Consider the following 20,796-nt stretch of genomic DNA (forward strand, 5'->3'; position numbering starts at 1 on the left):
GCCAAGTCTCGGTCACCAGGAGGAGATCACACTCCAGGTGATCGAGTTTAGCAATGATTTCATGACGCTTAGGTAGTATGGACTGAGCGTTCCAAGTTACTATGTGTGGAAAATTAGCCATTTTTGACAGCAAAGAAAGGAAATAGAATTGTTTATTCCAGAGTCGAGAGGACTTCTAGGAATGTCTGGAATTTTTGGGTATTTGTGGTGCATGTTCTTAATTTGTTTGCAAGGGTTTGAGCGGTAGCAAGCATGAGATTAATGTCGCATAATTGAGATATCTCTCGTATGGAGTCTGCAAGTTGAAGGAATTGATGGGTATTTGTACCAGGATGTGAGTGAGCAAGATTGGGCAAAAGATTTTGTTTGTCTGCGTCAGGTTTTGTTTGATTTCGGTTAATCAGACTGGATTTTGCGGCTATGGGTGTAGGATATGTTGCTCCTAACCTGTGCTTGAGATGAATTAGGTTGAATCACCTGCAAACTGGGATTTTGGATATTTGATCGACTAGCCCGTAAAGGCTGATTTTCAGTCACTGGTAGTGATTTAGTGAAGACTGGAGTCCTGAGAGGTTTGGGAGCCCGTTTCTGCAGGTAAGCAGCCAGCGCAGGGCACTGCGAATAATTGGCAGTATGATCTCCTTTGCAGTTAGCACAAGTGGGTGGGACATCGTAAGCCTTGTTACAATCCGCTGAGGAGTGTGAAGCAGCGCATTTGACACATCTCACCGGGAGATTGCAGTTTTTTGCGGAGTGACCAAAGGATTGGCATCTAAAACACTGGGTGTAAGCCCTTTTAGATAGGTACTTCTCCCAGTATATTCGGGTGTTGTATATGAAGCCAACCTTATTAATGGAGGCGATGGTGATTTCCGGAGAGAAAATGACTTTATATAGTGCATAGTGCGATTTGGTATTTTTGGGGGTAATTTCGGTGATAGAAGTGGTCACTAGACCAGTAGATTGTATTTCCTCCTTCAGTTCTTCAAGGGGGATTTGAGGAAGTCCCTTGAGTACCATTATTGGGTTTTTATCGGTGTTCTGGCTGAACGTGAAAAACGGAATTTTAGCTTCCGCCAGAATATTTCGGAATTCTTGGTGCTTATCCTGGTTGAAAAGCTGTATTCTTATACGTCTGCCTAAGAATTTCGCTGAGTAGGCATCTTTTCCTACATCAGCGTTCATTCTTCGGTAGAATGCAGGGATGTTTAAATCGAAATTTGAGAGATATATAGGAGGTGGTCTGGGTTTATTATTACCAGTCCTATTTATATTTTTGAGAGTCGGGCCCGAATTTTGGGTCTGCTCAATGGGGATTGGGGAAGTTCTTCCCTGGGATCTCTGGCCATATCCAGATGTACCAAGGGAAGGCCGATCAGGATTTAGTATCCCCTCGAAAGAAGATAGTACCTGGAACTTGTTAGCTAGGGGAATGTCAGATGAATGCATCTTGTCTGGATTGCTATTGGAGCCAAGCTCCAATCCAGAAGGAGATTTATCTTTATGATGTTTTTTGGATTTAGGTGATAGGACAATCTGAAAATTGTCCTCGTTTTCGGGTAGGATCATTGGCTCCTGTGAGGCAGAATCCTTCGAGGATGGAATAGGATTTAAAGTAGGATGTCTGGTGAAATCCAATGCATTGTCAAAGAACAGTAGGTTGTCAGCGGTTAGCTGATGTACGATAGGTGGGTTTACGTCAGGGACGCTCTGAGACAGGGTCGTCAGTACTGGAGAGGTGGCGTTTAACGCCGGTAAAGAGGTGGAGAAATGCGATGAGCTACCTTGCTCAGCCACCGGAGTTGAGCTTGTGGTCGGAAACAGTAACCGTTTATAAATGTTTTTAGTATTGCCTTTCTTGCTTTTGGCAAGGACAAGTCTTCTGTTTACTGGGGGAGCCAGTTTAACAGTGGGGGGGGGGGATTTCCCCCCTCCTGCAAGTGTACTACGTTTTGTATGTACTAAATAGAGTTATGAACCGTGTTAAAAATTGATCAAACAAAAAATAATACTCTTATGCACTAAATACATATAGAAGAAATCTGTACCAGAAAAGCACGTGCATGAATTTTTGTGCACTAGGTACGAATTATGTCTCATCCGCTCACTAGCACAGTTCGCGACAGAAAGAAAATAATTTTTATATTATAAATAAATGATATGGGAAGTATGCTCCTGTGTTAATATTGTAGAGTAATATTATTACACAAGAGAAAACGCTTAGTATATATTACACACTAAGATAATTAAGTGTAATAGAATTATATTAATTGTATCAATGATAAACAAGAGAATAATAAACAAAAGGATAATATTTATTCTGTAATTAATTGAAAATGAAAAAGGAATTTCACTAGTTAGGCACGTGGTCGACACGTGAGGTTATGTTCCCACGTGTCCCGTGAATACTAGAGTATTGAAGATGAACAAAAATTAATTTATAGGATATTACACACTAGGATATTATAATAATTATTACTATTAAGTAGAGAGAGTTTACTATACTTGCTATACAAGGAGCAAGTCGACCAGAAAGTCGGAGTATATCACGCAGCGATGCGTAATTTACCAAAAGTGACGAGTGAAAAGAAAAAGTAAATTTACATAATAATATATTGAGATAATAATACGATATGAGATAAGGATAATAACTATACTATGATTATAATTATAAAAGAAAGATTTCACATATATGGGCATGTGGCCCACGCTATGAGGTTATGTTCCCACGTGGTCCGTGGGAACTGGAATTTCAATTATATGAACAAAATAATTTATAGGATATTACTCACTAAGATATTATAATAATTATTACTATTAAATAGAGAGAATTAACTATACTTTGCTATACAAGGAGCAAGTCGACCAGAAAGTCGGAGTATATCACGCAGCGATGCGTAATTTACCAAAAGTGACGAGTGAAAAAAAAAAGTAAATTTACATAATAATATATTGAGATAATAATACGATATGAAATAAGGGTAATAACTATACTATGATTATAATTATAAAAGGAAGATTTCACATATATGGGCATATGGCCCACGCTATGAGGTTATGTTCCCACGTGGCCCGTGGGAACTGGAATTTCAATTATATGAACAAAAATAATTATTTTTATGATATACTATGCACAGAACAAAGTAGAAAAAATTTTTACATCGCCGAGTCATGTTGAACAGGGTCTCTTAGATATTAAATTCCTGGAGTAAACTCGCAAAGGAGATTTTGCAACCTTTACGGGCACGTGGTCCGCTGTTCACGTTGTGGTTATAAGTTGATTATGCAGGATAAATGATGAGTAAAAACACAATAATATAATATTTAGCACTGGCTAAACTGAAAAGAACTAATTTGATATTAAAAAGAAAAATATAATCCGTATAAACGGAGATTTTTCCGCGATACGCGCGAGTATTCCGAGCCAAGATGGCGCGGGGACGGATTCACGAGCGCAAGAGAGCTGAGTGTAAAGGCGTCCGCTCACTAGCACGGTTCGCGACAGACTGAGCCACCGCGTTGTAAGGGGCACGGCGACGTCGTCAGGAGGAGGCTCGGGCGCGCCTCGGAGAGGCTCCCCAATTAAGAAGTGCCCCGGAGTGAGCGGAGAGAGGTCGTTCGGGTCGTCGGATAGCGGCGTCAGCGGGCGGGAGTTCAGACACGCTTCGACTCGACACAGGAGCGTGGTCATTTCTTCGAATGTGAGCGTGCTCTCCCCTATGAGCCGTCGTAGGTGAACCTTCATCGACTTCACCGCTGCCTCCCAGAAGCCTCCCATGTGCGGCGAATACGGAGGGATGAAGGACTACTCCGTCCCGTCGTTGGCGAGTGCTTCGGCCACCTCGGAGAAGAACTGCGACGACGCCGTGAACAGTTGGCGGAGCAGGGCGTCGGCTTCTTTGAAGGTGGTTCCGTTGTCGCTCAGCAGGTAAGAGCAGTGTCCTCGACGAGCTGTGAAACGGTGGAACGCAGCTAGAAACGCCTCGGAGGTGAGGTCTGATGCCACATCTAAGTGAATGGCCTTGGTGGCCAGGCAGACGAAGACCACCAAGTAGCCCTTTTGACTCCTGTGTCCCCGACCCTTGGTGGTACGGAGTTGAACCGGGCCGGCGAAGTCGACTCCCGACCGTTGGAAGGGCCTAGCAGGTTGTACCCTCGCTGTTGGCAGCTGTCCCATCTGTTGCCGTCCGGTTGACCCTCTCAGCCGCGTGCACGTTACGCAGTCCCGTAGGATCTGCTTTACCTTTGGGCGACACCGCGGTATCCAGAAGGACCGGTGGATCCACGACAGCGTGGCGTTGAGGCCGCCGCGAAGGGTCTTTTCGTGGGCGTCCCGTATCACCAGCGTCGCCAAATGGGTGGCCCGGTCGATGATGACTGGGCAGCGTCGAGGCTCCGGCAGCGTGGAGTGTTGGAGGCGCCCCCCGACTCGCAGCAACCCGTCGTCGCCTAGGATCGGAAATAACGATTTGAGAGGTGATGTCGCGGGGACTTCCTTACCTCGACTGAGGGCGGCGATCTCTGCCGTAAACGTTCGCGCTTGACCGACACGTGTGGCCATGTGGAGTGCCTCTCGCAGCTCCGCTGTGGTCAGGGGTCCGGATCTTCGGGGGTTAGCTCTCCGGCAATTGTGGCAGAAGCGCCGCAAGTAGCCTGACACACGGACCAGACGCGTCAAGGTGGAGAACCGCTCTAGAACCTGGCCGGGCGGACTTTCGGTCTCCTGTATGACCCCCACAGATACGTGCCGTTCCTCCCCGGTCGTGTTCTCCCCGGTGGTCTTCGTTAAGGATGACGGCCAATCCGCTCTAGGTCCCGACAGCCAGGAAGGACCGTCCCACCATAGACTAGACATCTGAAGGTCACCGCCGGAAATGCCTCTGGATAGCAGGTCTGCGGGGTTGTCCTGAGTGCCTATATGCCTCCACTTTACGCCCGGCAGGATATTCTGGATCTCCGCCACACGGTGCGCCACGAAGGGTTTCCACCTGGAGGGATGAGCCTTTTTTTCCGTGGGGAAAATGACGTTACGCATACCCCGACTCCTTGCGGGGAGTCGGGGTTATGTGGGACTACCCCTTGGGGAAAGATCCCCAAGGAGCTACCCACTAAAAAACCCACGCCCACCTAAGCTAAATGGGAGGTGCCTGGATCACGCGTGTACTCAACAGGTCACCTCCCAGCTATCATCATACCCCGGGGGAGGTTTTAACCTCCCCCACTGCCTACGCTATAAGACCCCGGGCGGACGGGCCCGCCCGGTGTCCCCATCCCTGGAGCCTTCGGATTGAGCTTCCCGAGCCCCAGCTCGGTCCACCCACAGCTCCCGGAGTCTTCGTGCCCCGCTCGGGGCCGGTGTCCCAAAGGAACCGGCCCCAGCCGAGGCAAGAAGACGCCGCCACCGGGAGAAAGGGCCGTCAGAGGCGGGAACCAGCACAAAAAATTCAAGTTTTTCGACCTCTGGTTTCCGAGATATCTCAAAAAATATAGTTTTGACCCCCAACTTTGAGGGCTGTTTTCACCCCTTCAAAGTGGATGTCTGCCGATTAAAAAAATACACGTGTCAAATATTTTTCAAAGAACTATAAGCTCCCATAAGTTTCATCAAAATCGGATTTTCGCATCTGAATATGTTCCCATGTAAGTTCCACAGGAGCGGTCCGAGGACCGACACTTGTGGAACGCCGCGGTGCGTCTCCCTCGAGTATACAATGCTATACCGGCCGGTGTAAGCCACCTTCCTGTCGCGGAGGTAGTCTCCGACCACCTCCCGGAGATAAGGGGGCATCGGGAAGTGGTCCAGCGCCCCCATTATCTCCGTCCAGGGCAGGGCGTTGAAAGCGTTAGATATGTCTAACGACACGGCTATCAACACCCTGCCCCGAGCGACAGCCTGCTCCCGGAGGAGGCGCAGGCGCTCCAAGGCGTCTATAGTGGAGCGCCCCCTCCGGAATCCATCTGGCTGTCGCTCAGGTCGGGACCACCCCGCGACAGATGCTCAACGAGGCGGGCAGCAATAATTCTCTCGAACAGCTTCCCCGCCTCGTCGAGCAGACACACCGACCGGTAGGCAGAGGGAGACTCTGCGGGTTTCCCCTCCTTTTGTAGGAGAACCAGGCACGCTTCTTTCATTTCTTAATTAAAAAATATTAGAAATATCTTTGTTTTGCAAATTTCACCACTGGTTCAAGTGTGAAAAAATTTGAATAAACATGGCTGTATTTTACGTTTCTTCATCTTTCTCTTTGAAATTTCGTTTTGTAATTCGCGGAGCCGCAAAACTATTTATTGTACTATTCATTATTTTAGGTTCATAAAATTGCTGGATATTCTTTAGACATTCTGAAGTAAGGGTCGCTAGCGAAAAAATGTATGTATATGGAAAACTTCTGAATTCTTGTCCATAATTATAGATATATAGATATATATCTATATACAAAAATCAATAATGAATGTTAGCCGACGTGACGGGCACGTCGTTCATTTGTTTCTGCGTCAGATGCCTATAGAGATGTCCTAGGCGTTTTTGAACAGAAGCATCTCGGCGCAACGCGTTTGTTTTTTTGTAACGATTCACTCTCAGTTCGAATCCGGCAGCACACGGGAGAACACGGATAAAATAAAGTATTTGCATTTTATTCACGAGTATACCTGCTTCCTAAAACCAACAATAATGATCTAAAAATGGTTAGATGGAAGGTTCCCTGGCAGGAATGCGGTGACGTATCTATATCTTGTCCAATGAGATGAGGCAGTAGACGTAAACATAGCCAGTCGAGTGGGACAGAGTTGAAGTTATTATCCTTCCAAGATAATTAGCAAAGGACGCACGCTGATACTTCACTGCCTCGTCTCGTTGGACAGAGTAGAGGTACCATGTGCGGCTGATTGGTTCAGACTGGAAGGGGCAGGCCTCGTTTCACACGCATTTTCGGCTGCAGTCCAAATATTGACTACAGCGGTCACACATACTATGCAGCGGGTGACGTCGAAGCCAAAACAATGGGACCACGGACGCAGCTGAGGTGGGGATAGGCATACCTAACGGTGGGCTTCTCAAGAATGGTGACACTTTAAAAATGGCGAAATTAAAATTATTTGAAATGAACGCTGCACCGCGGTACATAGCCTAGCACGGTTGGCGCACGGTAGAAGCAGAGCCCGGGAGGCTGTTAGGCCTATGGCCTCCCGGGCACAGGGCCAACCGTGCGAGGCTGTGTATCGCGATGCAGCGTTCACTTGAAATAACTTCAATTTCGTCAATTTTAAAGTTTCCGCTTTTTTAAAAACAGGTCCTTAAAGGAGACACTTGGGGCTATAACCTCAATTTTTTTCAAATTTTTACAAAGGTATCTGCTACGAAAACATAGCATTTGTTTAAAATAATTGTCAAATAAATGGTGAAAAAAACATTTTTTCCAAATGACAACATTTTCGGTAAACACTTCTATGTTTTCGCTATAAGCTTCCAAAAACTCATTTTCATCGGTGTTCGGGCTCAACTGTCAGCCCAGCCCGACAACGAAACGGGAGCAACGACCGCGTGACCGTAAGGACCGCCACGGTCCCCAAACAAGCGAGCGCGCACGCCAACGGTCGCCCGCACCGGGCGAATTCGAACGAAGGTCGCGCCTCGCGAAGACGGTTGCCGCCGAACCGTTCGGCAACGCTACCCCGCGACACCCTTCCCCCACCGGGAAGGCCCGGGTGATATACACCCCGCGCACCGACGCGCGGGTTGAATTCGAGCTGTAATTCTCACGAGAACCGAAGCGCGCCTAAGTACCTGTACGGACACAACTCTCGAACGGTCAAGAATCGCGATCCCTCGACGCGATTCACACCGCGGCCGAACGCACGCCCAGTGCGCCAGTACCCTCGCGCCTCTGCGAACTGTACATCTGCTGTATATAGTTGAAAATACATTGTTTGTGCTGTGTCCCGTATCGGACTGTTTCTTTCGTGCACGTTCCACCGTTACACCGGCAATTCCCGTCCCGAACGACGGAACAGTCGGTGTGACAGTTCTAGTCTTATAATATAATGAAAAAAGGGTGACACGTATTTTTACGCGTCTGTAAAACCAACAATTTTTAAAACATCAAAAAATCCATTGAGATTCGATTGATAGGTCATCATCATCGGTGAAGTAGTTTTTAAAATAATACAACATTTATAATGTTTTTCTTCCTTAGTTGGAAAAGATGATGTTTTCACTATTTATTTTGAAATTACTTCAAACAAATGTTAGAAATTCAGGGTTTTCGGTCGCACGGGTCTTCAACCGTCCTGCAATTTCTGGGAAATTGTTTTATGAGGGTTGACCAAGGACTCGGCCAGATGCGAGCCTTTTTCTGGCCTCTATAATATAATCATATAAACGTTGATGGTGAACGCGTAGAAATATGCCCTACTAAACTGTCCTTGAGATGGTGAAAAACTAACCGATGATTTCGCTGCGAATTATGTGGCGCCCTTCATAGGCAAAACGGCAAATCTGGCGGCCAAATGTTTTATTGCTGGCCGCATGCCGGCAGCAATCTACAGTCAATTAAAAAGGTCTCCGTACAACCTTTAAAAAATATAACCTTTGCTTGCGATTGGTCTAGCCGGGGAAATTCCACCCCCATCCATGTCCTTGTGGAGGAGAGGTTACTGGTAGTGTATTTAAGGGCCGCGAAGCGAGATTTTAGCACCATTTTTGGCCAAAACAGTTTTCTTTCTTGTATTTTGCATCTTGCGCGGTATTCTCACAATGGAGTCGGACCTGATTCAGTTGGCAAGTATTGCCAATAAATTGAATGTAGTTACAGTGGCGTTAGACGACGTGGACAAATTGATCGACCTATACGAAGAAGAGGAACAGCAAGAGCAACAGCGAGCAAGACGCCGAAGAAGACGCTACAGCGTCCACCCACTCTGGCGAACGCGAGACACGGAAAGAGAGCTAGTTTTATTCCATCAAATGTTGGAGGACAACGAGGAGAAGTTCTATGGATACTTCCGCATGTCCAGGGCCTGCTTCGCCTCCTTACTGGAAAAAATCGAGGAAGACATAACGAGAATAGCTACTCCATGGAAGACACCGATTGCACCAAAGGATCGATTGGCAGTTTGCTTACGGTGAGTGTACAATGGGGTGGCTCTTATTTCACCGTAAAATGATACCGCTCCGTTAATCTATCTTAATCTACCTTAATATACCTACCTAATATATGTACCTAATATATCTACCTTATCTACCTGAAGGAACAGGGCTATATAAGGCGGGTGCCTTAGAATAAGTGTTCAAATCAGGTGTACGTGACTGATTGTGAGTCGTTTATTTATAAATAGAGTGATGTCGCGAGAGCGTCCGGGGTGGTTCAACTAAAACCGGCGATTCACTTCGACTCGCGGTTGAACTGTTATTGCGACTTAGCAACGACCGGACTTAGACTCTAAGTGACTCGGCGGATAAGCGGCTGTGTCTAGACTTCGTGACTGATCTTCTCGCGTCGGTAGTCTCTGCCTTATATTCTCAAAAATGCTTGTCGGCTGATTGGTGGAAGTCCTTGCGGGGAACTTCCACCAATCCGTGCATTTTGCATAACACGCCCACGTTCCACGCCTCTCGTGCGTGAGAAGGGTGAGCGTGTCGTTCTGTTAAAAATCTAATTTTGGTGATGCAGCGGGGTGTCTTCCGGGCCCGTGCTAAGTGCGGTACGTGATTGCTGGCTTACGTCAATGGGCCCAGCTTTCCCGAATGATAGAAACCAGGCACGCGTCGCTGGGACACTCTAGGCTGGAGACCCTTAGACTACCCAAAATTTATGGCGTCCACTTGCGCTATTGAGTTCGTCGCTAGGAACTACAAGGACACATCTGTCCGCTAAGTGGCCAAAAACGTTAAAGACGTTTTCTCACAAATAGCGTCTTATGCTGTGCAAACCATAAATCTTTCTTGGCGCTGGTGCGCTGAAGATTTCTCTTCCGGCGCCCAGCTAGCCGCTACATACCTTAAATTAGGAATCCTCTCGCTCCATCTGTATATCATGCACTATTATAAAAAACTTCTGCCTAACATCCAACTGTTTTCTCATGTCGAACGAATACACCTGTAGCAGCTAAACAGCGGCGGGAAAAAAGCCAGCGTTTTTTCCTCAGCAGCGGGCAAGAAGGAGAACACACCGCGTCTTTCTCCTTGTCACCGGGTCAGCTGCTAGCCCAAAACATAAACGCAATGCGAATAAAAGTCGACAGGTTATCGAACCCAAGCCGCGTAGACAAAGGTCCCACGTCTCTCCCCGCTACACCGCAAGCGAAAATATAACACCACGCAACTGTTAACGCGACACAGATTACCGAGCATTCGCAAGATTATCGGGACATTCACGCGATCTATTGTAAAGGCTTATACCTCCGTTTCACACGTTTTATAGTTGGACAAATAAAGTGTAATTGTATTTTATACTGTCTCCGATCATTTCCACACACCGTTGCGGCGATGCTCTTGAAAAATTGATCGTGTTCGTCCTTATCGGCGTCGGCGGCGGCGGTGGCGACGGGTCTCGAGGCGGTCATAATCAAAGGCCACCCGAAGTACCGAATTGGAATTGGAATAGATTAAAGTGGGTTGTTTAAACTATTTTTCTGTTTTTTTCCTTTTTTTTCTTCTGTATTGTACCTACCTCCTAGCATAATGGAAGGTAGTGAAGAGAGGCAGGATGTCCGAAAACTGGCGCGCGCGAACAACACGCGGCGCGCAGGACTCGCGCGACCACACCAATCACGCGACGCACATCGCCGGGCACCAGCCACTCAGCGACACTCGGAAATTGCGCGACACGCGAACACTCGCATGATTGGTCGTGGCCCGCTCGCGAACGTTCGGGAAAGATCGCGAACGCTCACCCGGAAGCGACAACACGCGACGAAACATCTAGAAACATCGCGGGTATAAAAGAGGGAGAGAGCGACCGCGACCCTCTCCCCTTTTCTATCGCGCACGTGCAAGTATCAGCTGATTTCGTTACTTCATTCTTTATTCGTTCTTCTTACATCTTTATTGCGACAAACTCTTGTATCTTTCGGAGGACAAATACAGTTATTTATTGTAAATCTGGCAATCACATTCTTTCCAACTCCTGCAATCACTCCCGTTATCATTCACTCCATCTCATTTCATACTTCCATTCAAACTCCCACACTCTCGGCAAAATCAAGTCGAGAGCATCGCACATTTCTGGTCCTTCGAGCCGGATTTACAAATAAATCTCCGCGAAGTTCAGTGGTGAAACACCTTCCGACAAGTGAGAACTCCATACATCGACTCAGTCTCGAAGCAAAATGGAACTCTCCGTCGAGGAACTGCTCGCCAAGCAGAGTGAGCTGGGAAGGAAGATCAGTCGCATAACGGAGAATTTCAAAAAGTCCATCGCGCAGTCAAAGATGACCGCGGGCGACGTCCAGTCCAGGCTCCAACGTCTCGAGGACTACTGGTCGGCGTTCCAACGGAATCACGATGTCCTGACTCTTCGACATCGGGACACGATCAAGGGTTCCGATTACATGAAGCAGGAATTTGCAGACGCGGTGGAGGAAGCGTACATGGAGCAAAGGGGTCGGCTGCTCGATCTCGCACGTCAGTTCAGCGAGGTAGGCTCACAATCCCGGGCGAAGGCTCCCTCCAACGCGAGTGAAACCAAGGAAGGAGCGAGCGCTGGTTCAGCCCCATTGCCGCGAATGCAGCTGCCAGAATTTCACGGCGAATACGTTGAGTGGCCAGCTTTCAAAGATTTGTTCACGTCAATCGTGGACAGGAATCCCCAGCTCAGTAAGGTGGATCGTCTGCACTATCTGAAAGTGAGTCTTCGAGGCGCGGCCGCCGATCTCGTGAAGGACCTGGCAACGACAAACGAGAATTACAACCGAGCTTGGACAATTCTCAAGGAACAATACGAGAACAAGAGAATTCTCGTGCGATCGTGCCTCGACCGACTTGCCTCGCTCCCCAAGATGAGAGAGAGCTCCGCACGTGAGATCGCCAACATTCACCAGGGCATCTCATCAGTGGTGAACACGCTGGACGGGTTGGGAAGGCCAATCAACAAATCTGAGGATTGGTTTGTCTATTCAGTGGTGCGTTTATTCGATCCGGTGACTCGGGAGAAATGGGAGGAAAGAGTTACCAGCAGCAACGATCCGCCATCCTTCGACACACTGAGAGACTTCCTCACGAAGCGGAGGCAGCAGTTAGAGGCGTCGCCGGAAGCAGCATCGGTGAAGCCAGCCCTGGGAATTAGCCGCAATCAGGGTAGAAGCACAGAACATCGCCAGAACTTTGGAGAATCTGCTGGCAAGGGGACGACGAAGAGCGTTAGAGCCCACCATGCACAGAAAGGGCAGAAGACCACGTGCGCGAAGTGTAGCAAGGAACACTACCTGATGCAGTGTCCCGAGTACAAGGCACTCCCCCCAGCAGAGCGACGCGGGCAGGTGGAGAAGCTTCACCTTTGCTACAACTGCCTCGGAAAACATGCCCTGGCAGCCTGCCCGTCCACCAAAAGCTGCATGACCTGCGGAGAGAAACGCCATTCGTCACTCCACGATGCATATCGCGACAGCCTATCAATGTCCAAGACAGCTCATCTTACCCTGGACTGCCGGAACTCAGCGGGCAAGGTGCTGCTCGCCACAGCAATGGTCCAAGTGGCAGACAAGTTCGGTCGAAGGCATGTGGTTCGTGCCCTCATCGACCAAGGTTCGGAGGTATCGATGATGACTGAGGCACTGGCGCAGCGATTGCAGCTCCCAAGAACCACCTCGTTGGTGGATATCTTCGGGGTCGGAGGGCAGCAGCTTGCTCGAGCACGGGGTCGAATCAACCTGGACATCTCGTCCAGCAGGGGCGACACCATCAAGGTCTCGGCGATCCTGCTCCCAAAGCTGACCGGATATGCTCACAGCAGCCTAGCACAGCCAAGATCCTGGAAACACCTACAGGGGCTGGAGCTGGCGGACCCATTACCGGCAAAGGCGTCGCCCATCGAAGTCCTTCTGGGCGCCGACGCCTACCCTGCAATAGTGTTGGAAGGAGTGAGAAAGGGTGCTCCAGACGAACCTATAGGACAACTGCCATAACCATGGCCATATGGCACAACGGCCATAACCGGGATGGCCGGTCCCACCACCGCCTCTTTGCACGCCCAAGTGCACCAGGCGATAGTCGGTGAGCCTCTGAGTACGCTGGTGCGAAGGTTTTGGGAGCAGGAGGAGCTGCGGGACGCGCACACCACCCTGACAGCCGAGGAGCGGGAATGCGAGGACCACTACGCAGCAACCCACTCACGCACGCCCGAAGGTCGCTATCAGGTGAGGCTCCCTTTTCGAAAAGCAGGTGTCATCTCTCCAGGGTCCAGGACAGCAGCATGGCGGGCGCTCCGACGAATGGAGCAACGTTTCGAAAGGGAGGAGGACTTCAGGAGGCTCTACGGCGACTTCCTGAGGGAATACGAGACGTTGGGCCACATGTCGCCTGCCAGCGAACCACCATCTGGACAAGCAGCCCACTACTTACCTCACCATGGGGTCCTGAAACCGACCAGCACCACGACGAAGTTGAGGGTGGTGTTTAACGGCTCCTGGTCCTCGCCGGCGCAGTTGTCGCTCAACGACTGCCTCCACGTGGGCCCAAACCTTCTGCCACTCCTCGCCGACACGCTTCTGAGGTGGAGGAAGCACCAATTCGTCGTCACAGCCGATATCACAAAGATGTATAGGCAGATCCTAATACACCCAGACGATCGGGATCACCAGAGAATCCTGTGGAGGGACAGCGCCGCGAAACACGTGAGTGAATATCAACTCAACACAGTCACTTACGGTTTGTCATGTGCTCCCTACCTAGCGGTGAAGACGCTGCGACAGCTGGCAGACGACGAAGGCAGACGGTTTCCAGTCGGCGCGCAAGCACTCCGCCACGATTCCTATGTCGACGACATTCTGACGGGTGCAGACACCATCCCCGCCTTGAAGGAAGCCGCAGCACAACTCCAGCAGCTCTGCATGGCGGGCGGCTTCCCGTTGCAGAAGTGGGCAACCAACGCGGCCGACCTGCAGGTTTCCCTGGAACCAAACCGGGACGAGTCCCCCCGGCCAACACCAGATCCGAAGGCCCAGGGAGAATCAAAAATGTGGACGGATTCCACGCACGCCACACTCGGTCTCCAATGGTCACCACGCTCTGATTGCTTCCAGTTTGTAATTGTAGACGACCATGCTCAACCAGTCACCAAGCGAGGAGTGGTGTCCAGAGCAGCCCAACTGTTTGATCCGTTAGGATGGCTCACCCCTGTCGTGGTCCGAGCCAAAATAACCATCCAAACGACGTGGTTGTTGGCGCTTGGTTGGGACGACCCGCTGCCGACTGCACTGGCGAACGACTGGGAGAGCCTCTGCGCCGAACTGAAGCAGCTCGAAGAGGTGAGGGTACCACGGCGACTGCTGCATGACACCAATCCAACAAGGAGGGAATTCCACGGTTTTGCCGACGCCTCAGAACGCGCATACGGAGCAGTCGTCTACCTGCGAGAACAAAATGCAGAGGGTCAATGGACTGTCAATCTAGTGGCGGCCAAGAGCAGGGTGGCACCACTGCACCAGGTGTCACTACCACGGCTCGAGCTCTGCGCAGCGCACCTGCTCGCTCGCCTGATCCAACACACGGTTGCCACACTGCAGCTCGCGGACACCGCCGTACACCTGTGGTCTGACTCCACGGTAGCACTAGGATGGATCCAAGCCCATCCCACAAAGTGGAACACCTACGTGGCTAACCGAGTTGCAGATATCCAGCGCAGGGTTCCAGAAGCGCAGTGGCACCACGTGGCTGCTATTGACAACCCAGCGGACTGCGCCTCACGGGGAATGTCACCGACACAACTCCTCAGTTGGAGCCTGTGGTGGGAAGGGCCGGAGTTCCTGCGACGAGAGGACGAACTCCCACTGGCAACAACCACGGAACACGAGCAGCTTCCAGAGGCAAGGAGAGCAGTTGTCGCAGCCACCACCAGAGGAAGCAACAACAAGGGAGACAACGACATCCTGGAACGGTTCTCCTCGTACAACAGGCTGCTCCGTGTCACAGCATGGTGTCGGCGATGGCTCAGCAGATCAAAAGGCACCTCAGCCGGGCAGTCTGCCAACGCCAGCACAAGCCAGGAAGGGCTACCACCAGCCCTCAGCGTGGCTGAGATCCTGGAAGCAGAAGAGGGTTGGATCCGCCAAGTTCAGAGGGCCGAATATGGGGTAGAACTCGCCGGACTAGCCAAAGGGCACGGCGTACCAAGAAAAAGCAGCCTCGCTGCGCTGCATCCAACGCTCGACCACAAGGGCCTGATGAGAGTCGGAGGCAGATTGAACAAGGCACCCATACACCCTGACGAGGCGCATCCACTCATTCTTTCCCCAGACTCTCTGTTCACCCAACTCTTAATTCAATCTGCTCACAGGAAAACACTGCATGGTGGCGTACAGGCAACCTTGGGCACCATCCGGCAGCGATACTGGGTACCGAGGGGACGCTCCATCGTCAAGTCCGCCATACATAGATGCGTCACGTGCACTCGGTGGGCCGTTCCAGCACGTCAGTTGATGGGAGAGCTTCCACAACATCGAGTCACACCGGCTCGACCCTTCCATGCCACAGGGGTTGACTACGCCGGGCCGATATGGATGCGAACTGCGCCGGGCCGGGGTCAGAAGGCGTATAAGGGCTTCCTGGCGGTCTTTGTCTGCATGGTCACCAAGGCCGTGCACTTGGAGGCCGTATCCAATTACTCCTCTGAGGCTTTTTTGGCCGCTTTCCGAAGGTTCATATCACGACGTGGCATCTGTGCACACCTACACAGCGACTGCGGGACCAATTTCCAGGGAGCCGACGGGGAGTTACGCCGTCTTTTCACTGCCAGCAGCCGAGAGAACCGGAGGATCAGAGACCAGATGAGCGACCTGAGGACACAATGGCATTTCAATCCACCAGCTGCACCGCACTTTGGAGGCCTGTGGGAAGCCGCGGTGAAATCAACCAAGCATCACCTCCGGCGGACCATAGGAGATGCTCGGCTCACCTTCGAAGAGATGAGCACGCTACTCACCCAGGTGGAGGCCTGCCTCAACTCAAGGCCACTGGCTGCACTTTCCGATGATCCCGCGGATCTGACCGCACTGACGCCGGGGCATTTCCTCATAGGCACGGCGTTGAATGCACTCCCGGAGCCATCGCTGCTGGATACGAGGGACAACCGACTCTCCCGGTGGCAGCTACTGTCAAAAATCCGAGATGAATTCTGGGCGAGATGGCAGCGAGAATATCTCCAAGAACTCACCGCACGACCAAAATGGCGAGAAACGAAGGAGAACGTCGTGCCGGGCTGCCTCTGCCTGATCTCAGGGGAAAACACAGCACCCACGCAATGGCCACTCGCGCGCGTGTCGGAAACGTACCCCGGAGCCGACGGGAAGGTTCGGGTCGCGAAATTAATCACCGCGAATACCGAATTAGTGAGACCAGTCGCGAAACTAGTTGTTCTCCCGATCGACGCGCAGTAATCAATGGACACGTCGATGCAGGCACACCGCGCACATGCCACGCGCATTATCCATTGACAAAACACGGCGTAGTACTGCGTAGTACGCGACACCACGTGTGAATGAGCATCGGCGGTACAGCTTGCTTACACAACGCGACAAAGTTCTCAACACCACCGAGATGCACCAAAACCACGCGAGAAATACGCGTACGAACACGTTCGGCACTGATGCACCCCGTTCGATTAATGCACGCGGGAGAAAATCGACAAGTCGAGGCGGGCGGGATGTTCGAAAACTGGCGCGCGCGAACAACACGCGGCGCGCAGGACTCGCGCGACCACACCAATCACGCGACGCACATCGCCGGGCACCAGCCACTCAGCGACACTCGGAAATTGCGCGACACGCGAACACTCGCATGATTGGTCGTGGCCCGCTCGCGAACGTTCGGGAAAGATCGCGAACGCTCACCCGGAAGCGACAACACGCGACGAAACATCTAGAAACATCGCGGGTATAAAAGAGGGAGAGAGCGACCGCGACCCTCTCCCCTTTTCTATCGCGCACGTGCAAGTATCAGCTGATTTCGTTACTTCATTCTTTATTCGTTCTTCTTACATCTTTATTGCGACAAACTCTTGTATCTTTCGGAGGACAAATACAGTTATTTATTGTAAATCTGGCAATCACATTCTTTCCAACTCCTGCAATCACTCCCGTTATCATTCACTCCATCTCATTTCATACTTCCATTCAAACTCCCACACTCTCGGCAAAATCAAGTCGAGAGCATCGCACACAGGAGAAAGGATGAGTGACTTAAAAAGGAATATGAAGAGGACGAAAGAGGAGGTTAGAAAGGAATCCAACATGGAGGAAGAAGGAAGACCAACAAAAGTGATTAAAGCGGGCTTGAGATTATACCCAGTTAGTCATAGGGGGATTGCCTCTGTGTTGGTTCAAATTAAAAGGGAACACATTAGAAGAAATAATAAGGAGAATCTTATCCTTATGTCTAAGGAAGTTTTTAAGTTGAACTCTGGTGCGTACGACTTGAAGGCATGTGGCTTTAACAAAGCTGAAGTTTTCTTCTATACTAAAGAACAAGCGAATAGATTTACGGAAAAAATCAATGAGGAGAATGAGAATAGGGTAATGGAAGCCTTCATTCCAATCCATAAGCTGGAGAGAAAGGGGATAATAAGGGACTTTTCCTTGGACTACGATGTACAAGACACAATATTATATGCTAAATCGCCCGCTAAGATACTTTACGTGAAAAGATTGGAAAGAAGGGTAATGGGAGAGAGCAAATCTGATAGAAAGTGGATTCCTAGTGAATCAATCGTAATGACGTTTGAAGGGGACGTCATACCGGAAGAGATAAAATTATACGGACTATATAGCGTGAAGGTTCAATGCTTCATTGAACCAGTGAGGAAATGCACTAATTGTTGGAGTTATGGGCATTCGAGGGGAAGATGTAATGGAAAAACTAAATGCATTTGTAATGGAGAACTACATATCAAAGGGGAGGCTTGCGAGAAAGGGGACAATATAAAGAAATGCATTCATTGCAAGGAGGAGCACTTCACCTTTAATGGACAGTGCCCAGAATTTAAGTTCAATAGACAAATTAATGAGTATAGAGCACTAAACAATGTCAGTGTGTTCCAAGCTAAAATAGCAATTAAGGAAAAATATGGAAACGTGTCTAATAATGCAAAAATGACGAGAAACTTTAGCCCAAAAATTCAGATAACTAAGGAAAACTTTCCAGAGATAAGCAAAACTACCTTACAAAAAACATTAGAACTAAGGAGAATTGGGGGTAATGCACCAATGATAATTGGGGGTAATGATCAAACCAATGATGATTGGGGGTAATGATCAAACTAATAATTATTGGAATAGAAGCAACCTTAAGACCTATAGTAAAACCGAAAATCCAAAACTAAAGATGATAAAATCTATCAAAAAACCAGCAGTGCAAATTAGACTTCTCAACACAAACCTCACGGGAGAAACGTCAGGGTTCCAGAGGAAAGTAAAGGAGGTAATTTGCAGTAATAACGAAAAAGAAATAACGAAGGAGAAATATGGACTCTTATTAGAACAAAGGGAGAGAAATATGGAAAAGAATAAAGAGGCAGGAGAGGATAATACGTATCGACCAAAAACAAATGACATAAATAATCAATATAATCCTGATGGGATTGGTAGGTTAATAGAAAATATACCTACCATAATACCTATGGACCCAACCTATAGTCAGCTGACAAATGCACAAATGGAGTTAGAGAGAGACCAGACTGATAATGATATTTATGCCAAGAATAACAATAAATATATAACTTATTAGAACAAAAACTAACTAGTTATACAAAGACAATATGAATCAGTCTATTAAAATTACTTTTTGGAATTGTAGAAGCATTAAAAGTACAAGGTCAGAAATAGAATATCTATCTAAAGGAGCGGATATAATTATATGTGCAGAATCCAGGTTGAAGCCAAAGGACCAGTTTGAATTGAACGGTTTTAGTGCTGTCAGGAAGGACAGAATAAGAAAAACAGGAGGTGGAGTTATCATGTTTATAACAAAAAGCCTAAAATACAAAATTATAGAAGTGAAATTAAAAGATGATAATACTGAAGCAATATGTATGGAAATAACTAACTTAAAACAAAAATTACAGGTATTTGCAGTGTATAGAGCACCAGGGCAATCCCTAATAAAGAAGGATTGGGAAGAATGTATAGAAGAAATTTAAAAATTGGGGTCAGCTATAATTTTAGGAGATTTTTATGCCAGAAATGTGGCATGTAACTGTGATATATCAGATGATGCATGTTTGTGCGACCCTCGAGGGTCAGTTTATTAGCTTGGACGAAGTGCCCGTCTTGCACATTTGGCAAACAAATGTTCCAAGAACGGAATCTTTACAAGGTCATTTACAACCGGGAAGGTAAAAATCACGCTTCGGGGATTAGGACTCGGGAAGTAGTTTATTGCCCTTGCACGTGTGCTTCCCTGGTCTTCACTTCCGAAATGGCCGTTTTCACCCGTCTCCATAAAATACTTGGGTCATTGTCACGTGTCACCGGACGGGCCTTACCTGCGTTGCGCCGCCTGAGTCCGGGTTTTTCCGTCAACACGGCTTGCCAAATGTTTCCTATGCTTTTCCACCACTTTCTCTACCATCGTGGGCGTTGGCCAGTCAAGTCACCGCCCATTGACAACTCGCTTAAATATCGGTGTTTGGCAAGCGCGGGGAGATTCAGAAAATACACCGAAGTCCAAGCACTTCTCTTAAGGCCACTGTTTCGTACAGTTATTAAGACAAGAGTATCTTCTCTTGTGATAATCAATCGCGCTAAATATACAGTCCACAAAGTTTGTTTTATATTAATGTTAAATAAAGTGATTAATCTGTTACTTGTTGAACTTGGTAATCACAGCCCATACAACAAACCCTTCCCGAACAACGAAGCTGACCAATGCAGAAATGAAAATACTGGATATTGTGGAAAAAAACCAAATGGATATTATTAATTTTAATACTAAGTCACATATCAATATAAGAAACAATAGCTTTAGTAACTTGGACCTCATATTTTCGGATCAAAAGATTACAAGTGTGGCGGCGACAAGCTGGCGCCACGTCTCCGCCACGTGTTTAGTTTTAAGAAAGTATGTTTGTACGAATGAATATCGGGTTGCGTGCTGCGCGATAGCGTCGAGTGGATGTTTAGATGACTGGGTCGAGTGTCGCGTAGGGTGAGTGTGTTTAGTTTAGTTAAGAGTGAATGCAGACCGTGAGAATGAAGAAAGAGGGATTGTTGTGAGGATGCGTTAGTGTTACGGTGAAATGGCTGGTTTCGCGAAGGAACGCCGTATTTCACTTTCGCGATTGAATACTTGAAGATTTCGGGAATTCGAACTTGCTTTTTATTTTGAAAGTTGGATCGGCGAGACGTGCCGTAGCAGAGGTGATCGTCGACTGCTGGGTACACGGGTTTGGGGTCTTATATATTAATGGGTAATCTTATTTGGGGTACAAAGGTTTGGGACTGTTTAATGGTTCAAAGTTGTCGGGTGCTGAATCAGTCGTGAACTTGGGCCTGGTGACGTGTTGCGAGGGTTGTTGTCTTGGTCTTATCGGGCCGTGACATTAGCGAGCGAATGGTTAGTTCGTAAGTTTAGTTCTGTAAGAGAATTCG

At 48.7% G+C, this 20,796-nt stretch overlaps 3 protein-coding genes across 3 annotated transcripts in view; all 3 read left to right on the forward strand.

Moving 5' to 3' along the window:
* Positions 1-20,796, forward strand: part of LOC143361999 (uncharacterized) — a 533,154-nt gene that overhangs the window by 473,720 nt on the left and 38,638 nt on the right. The window lies entirely within an intron of this gene.
* On the forward strand, positions 10,664-18,459 carry LOC143362241 (uncharacterized). The gene is made up of 2 exons (XM_076802240.1): positions 10,664-10,708; positions 17,378-18,459. Exon 2 carries the CDS (start codon positions 17,383-17,385, stop codon positions 18,457-18,459), a length of 1,077 nt encoding a protein of 358 aa, XP_076658355.1. The 5' UTR covers positions 10,664-10,708; positions 17,378-17,382.
* LOC143362148 (uncharacterized) lies at positions 18,513-20,209 on the forward strand. Its single transcript, XM_076802045.1, has 2 exons — positions 18,513-19,425; positions 20,080-20,209. Exon 1 carries the CDS (start codon positions 18,533-18,535, stop codon positions 18,932-18,934), a length of 402 nt encoding a protein of 133 aa, XP_076658160.1. The 5' UTR covers positions 18,513-18,532; the 3' UTR covers positions 18,935-19,425; positions 20,080-20,209.

Source organism: Halictus rubicundus, chromosome 16 (assembly GCF_050948215.1).
Source record: "Halictus rubicundus isolate RS-2024b chromosome 16, iyHalRubi1_principal, whole genome shotgun sequence".
NCBI lineage: Eukaryota > Metazoa > Arthropoda > Insecta > Hymenoptera > Halictidae > Halictus > Halictus rubicundus.

Coding starts and splice junctions, on each gene's coding strand:
- LOC143362241 (XM_076802240.1), top strand. CDS start 17,383: ATGAGTGACTTAAAAAGGAATATGAAGAGGACGAAAGAGGAGGTTAGA.
- LOC143362148 (XM_076802045.1), top strand. CDS start 18,533: ATGATAAAATCTATCAAAAAACCAGCAGTGCAAATTAGACTTCTCAAC.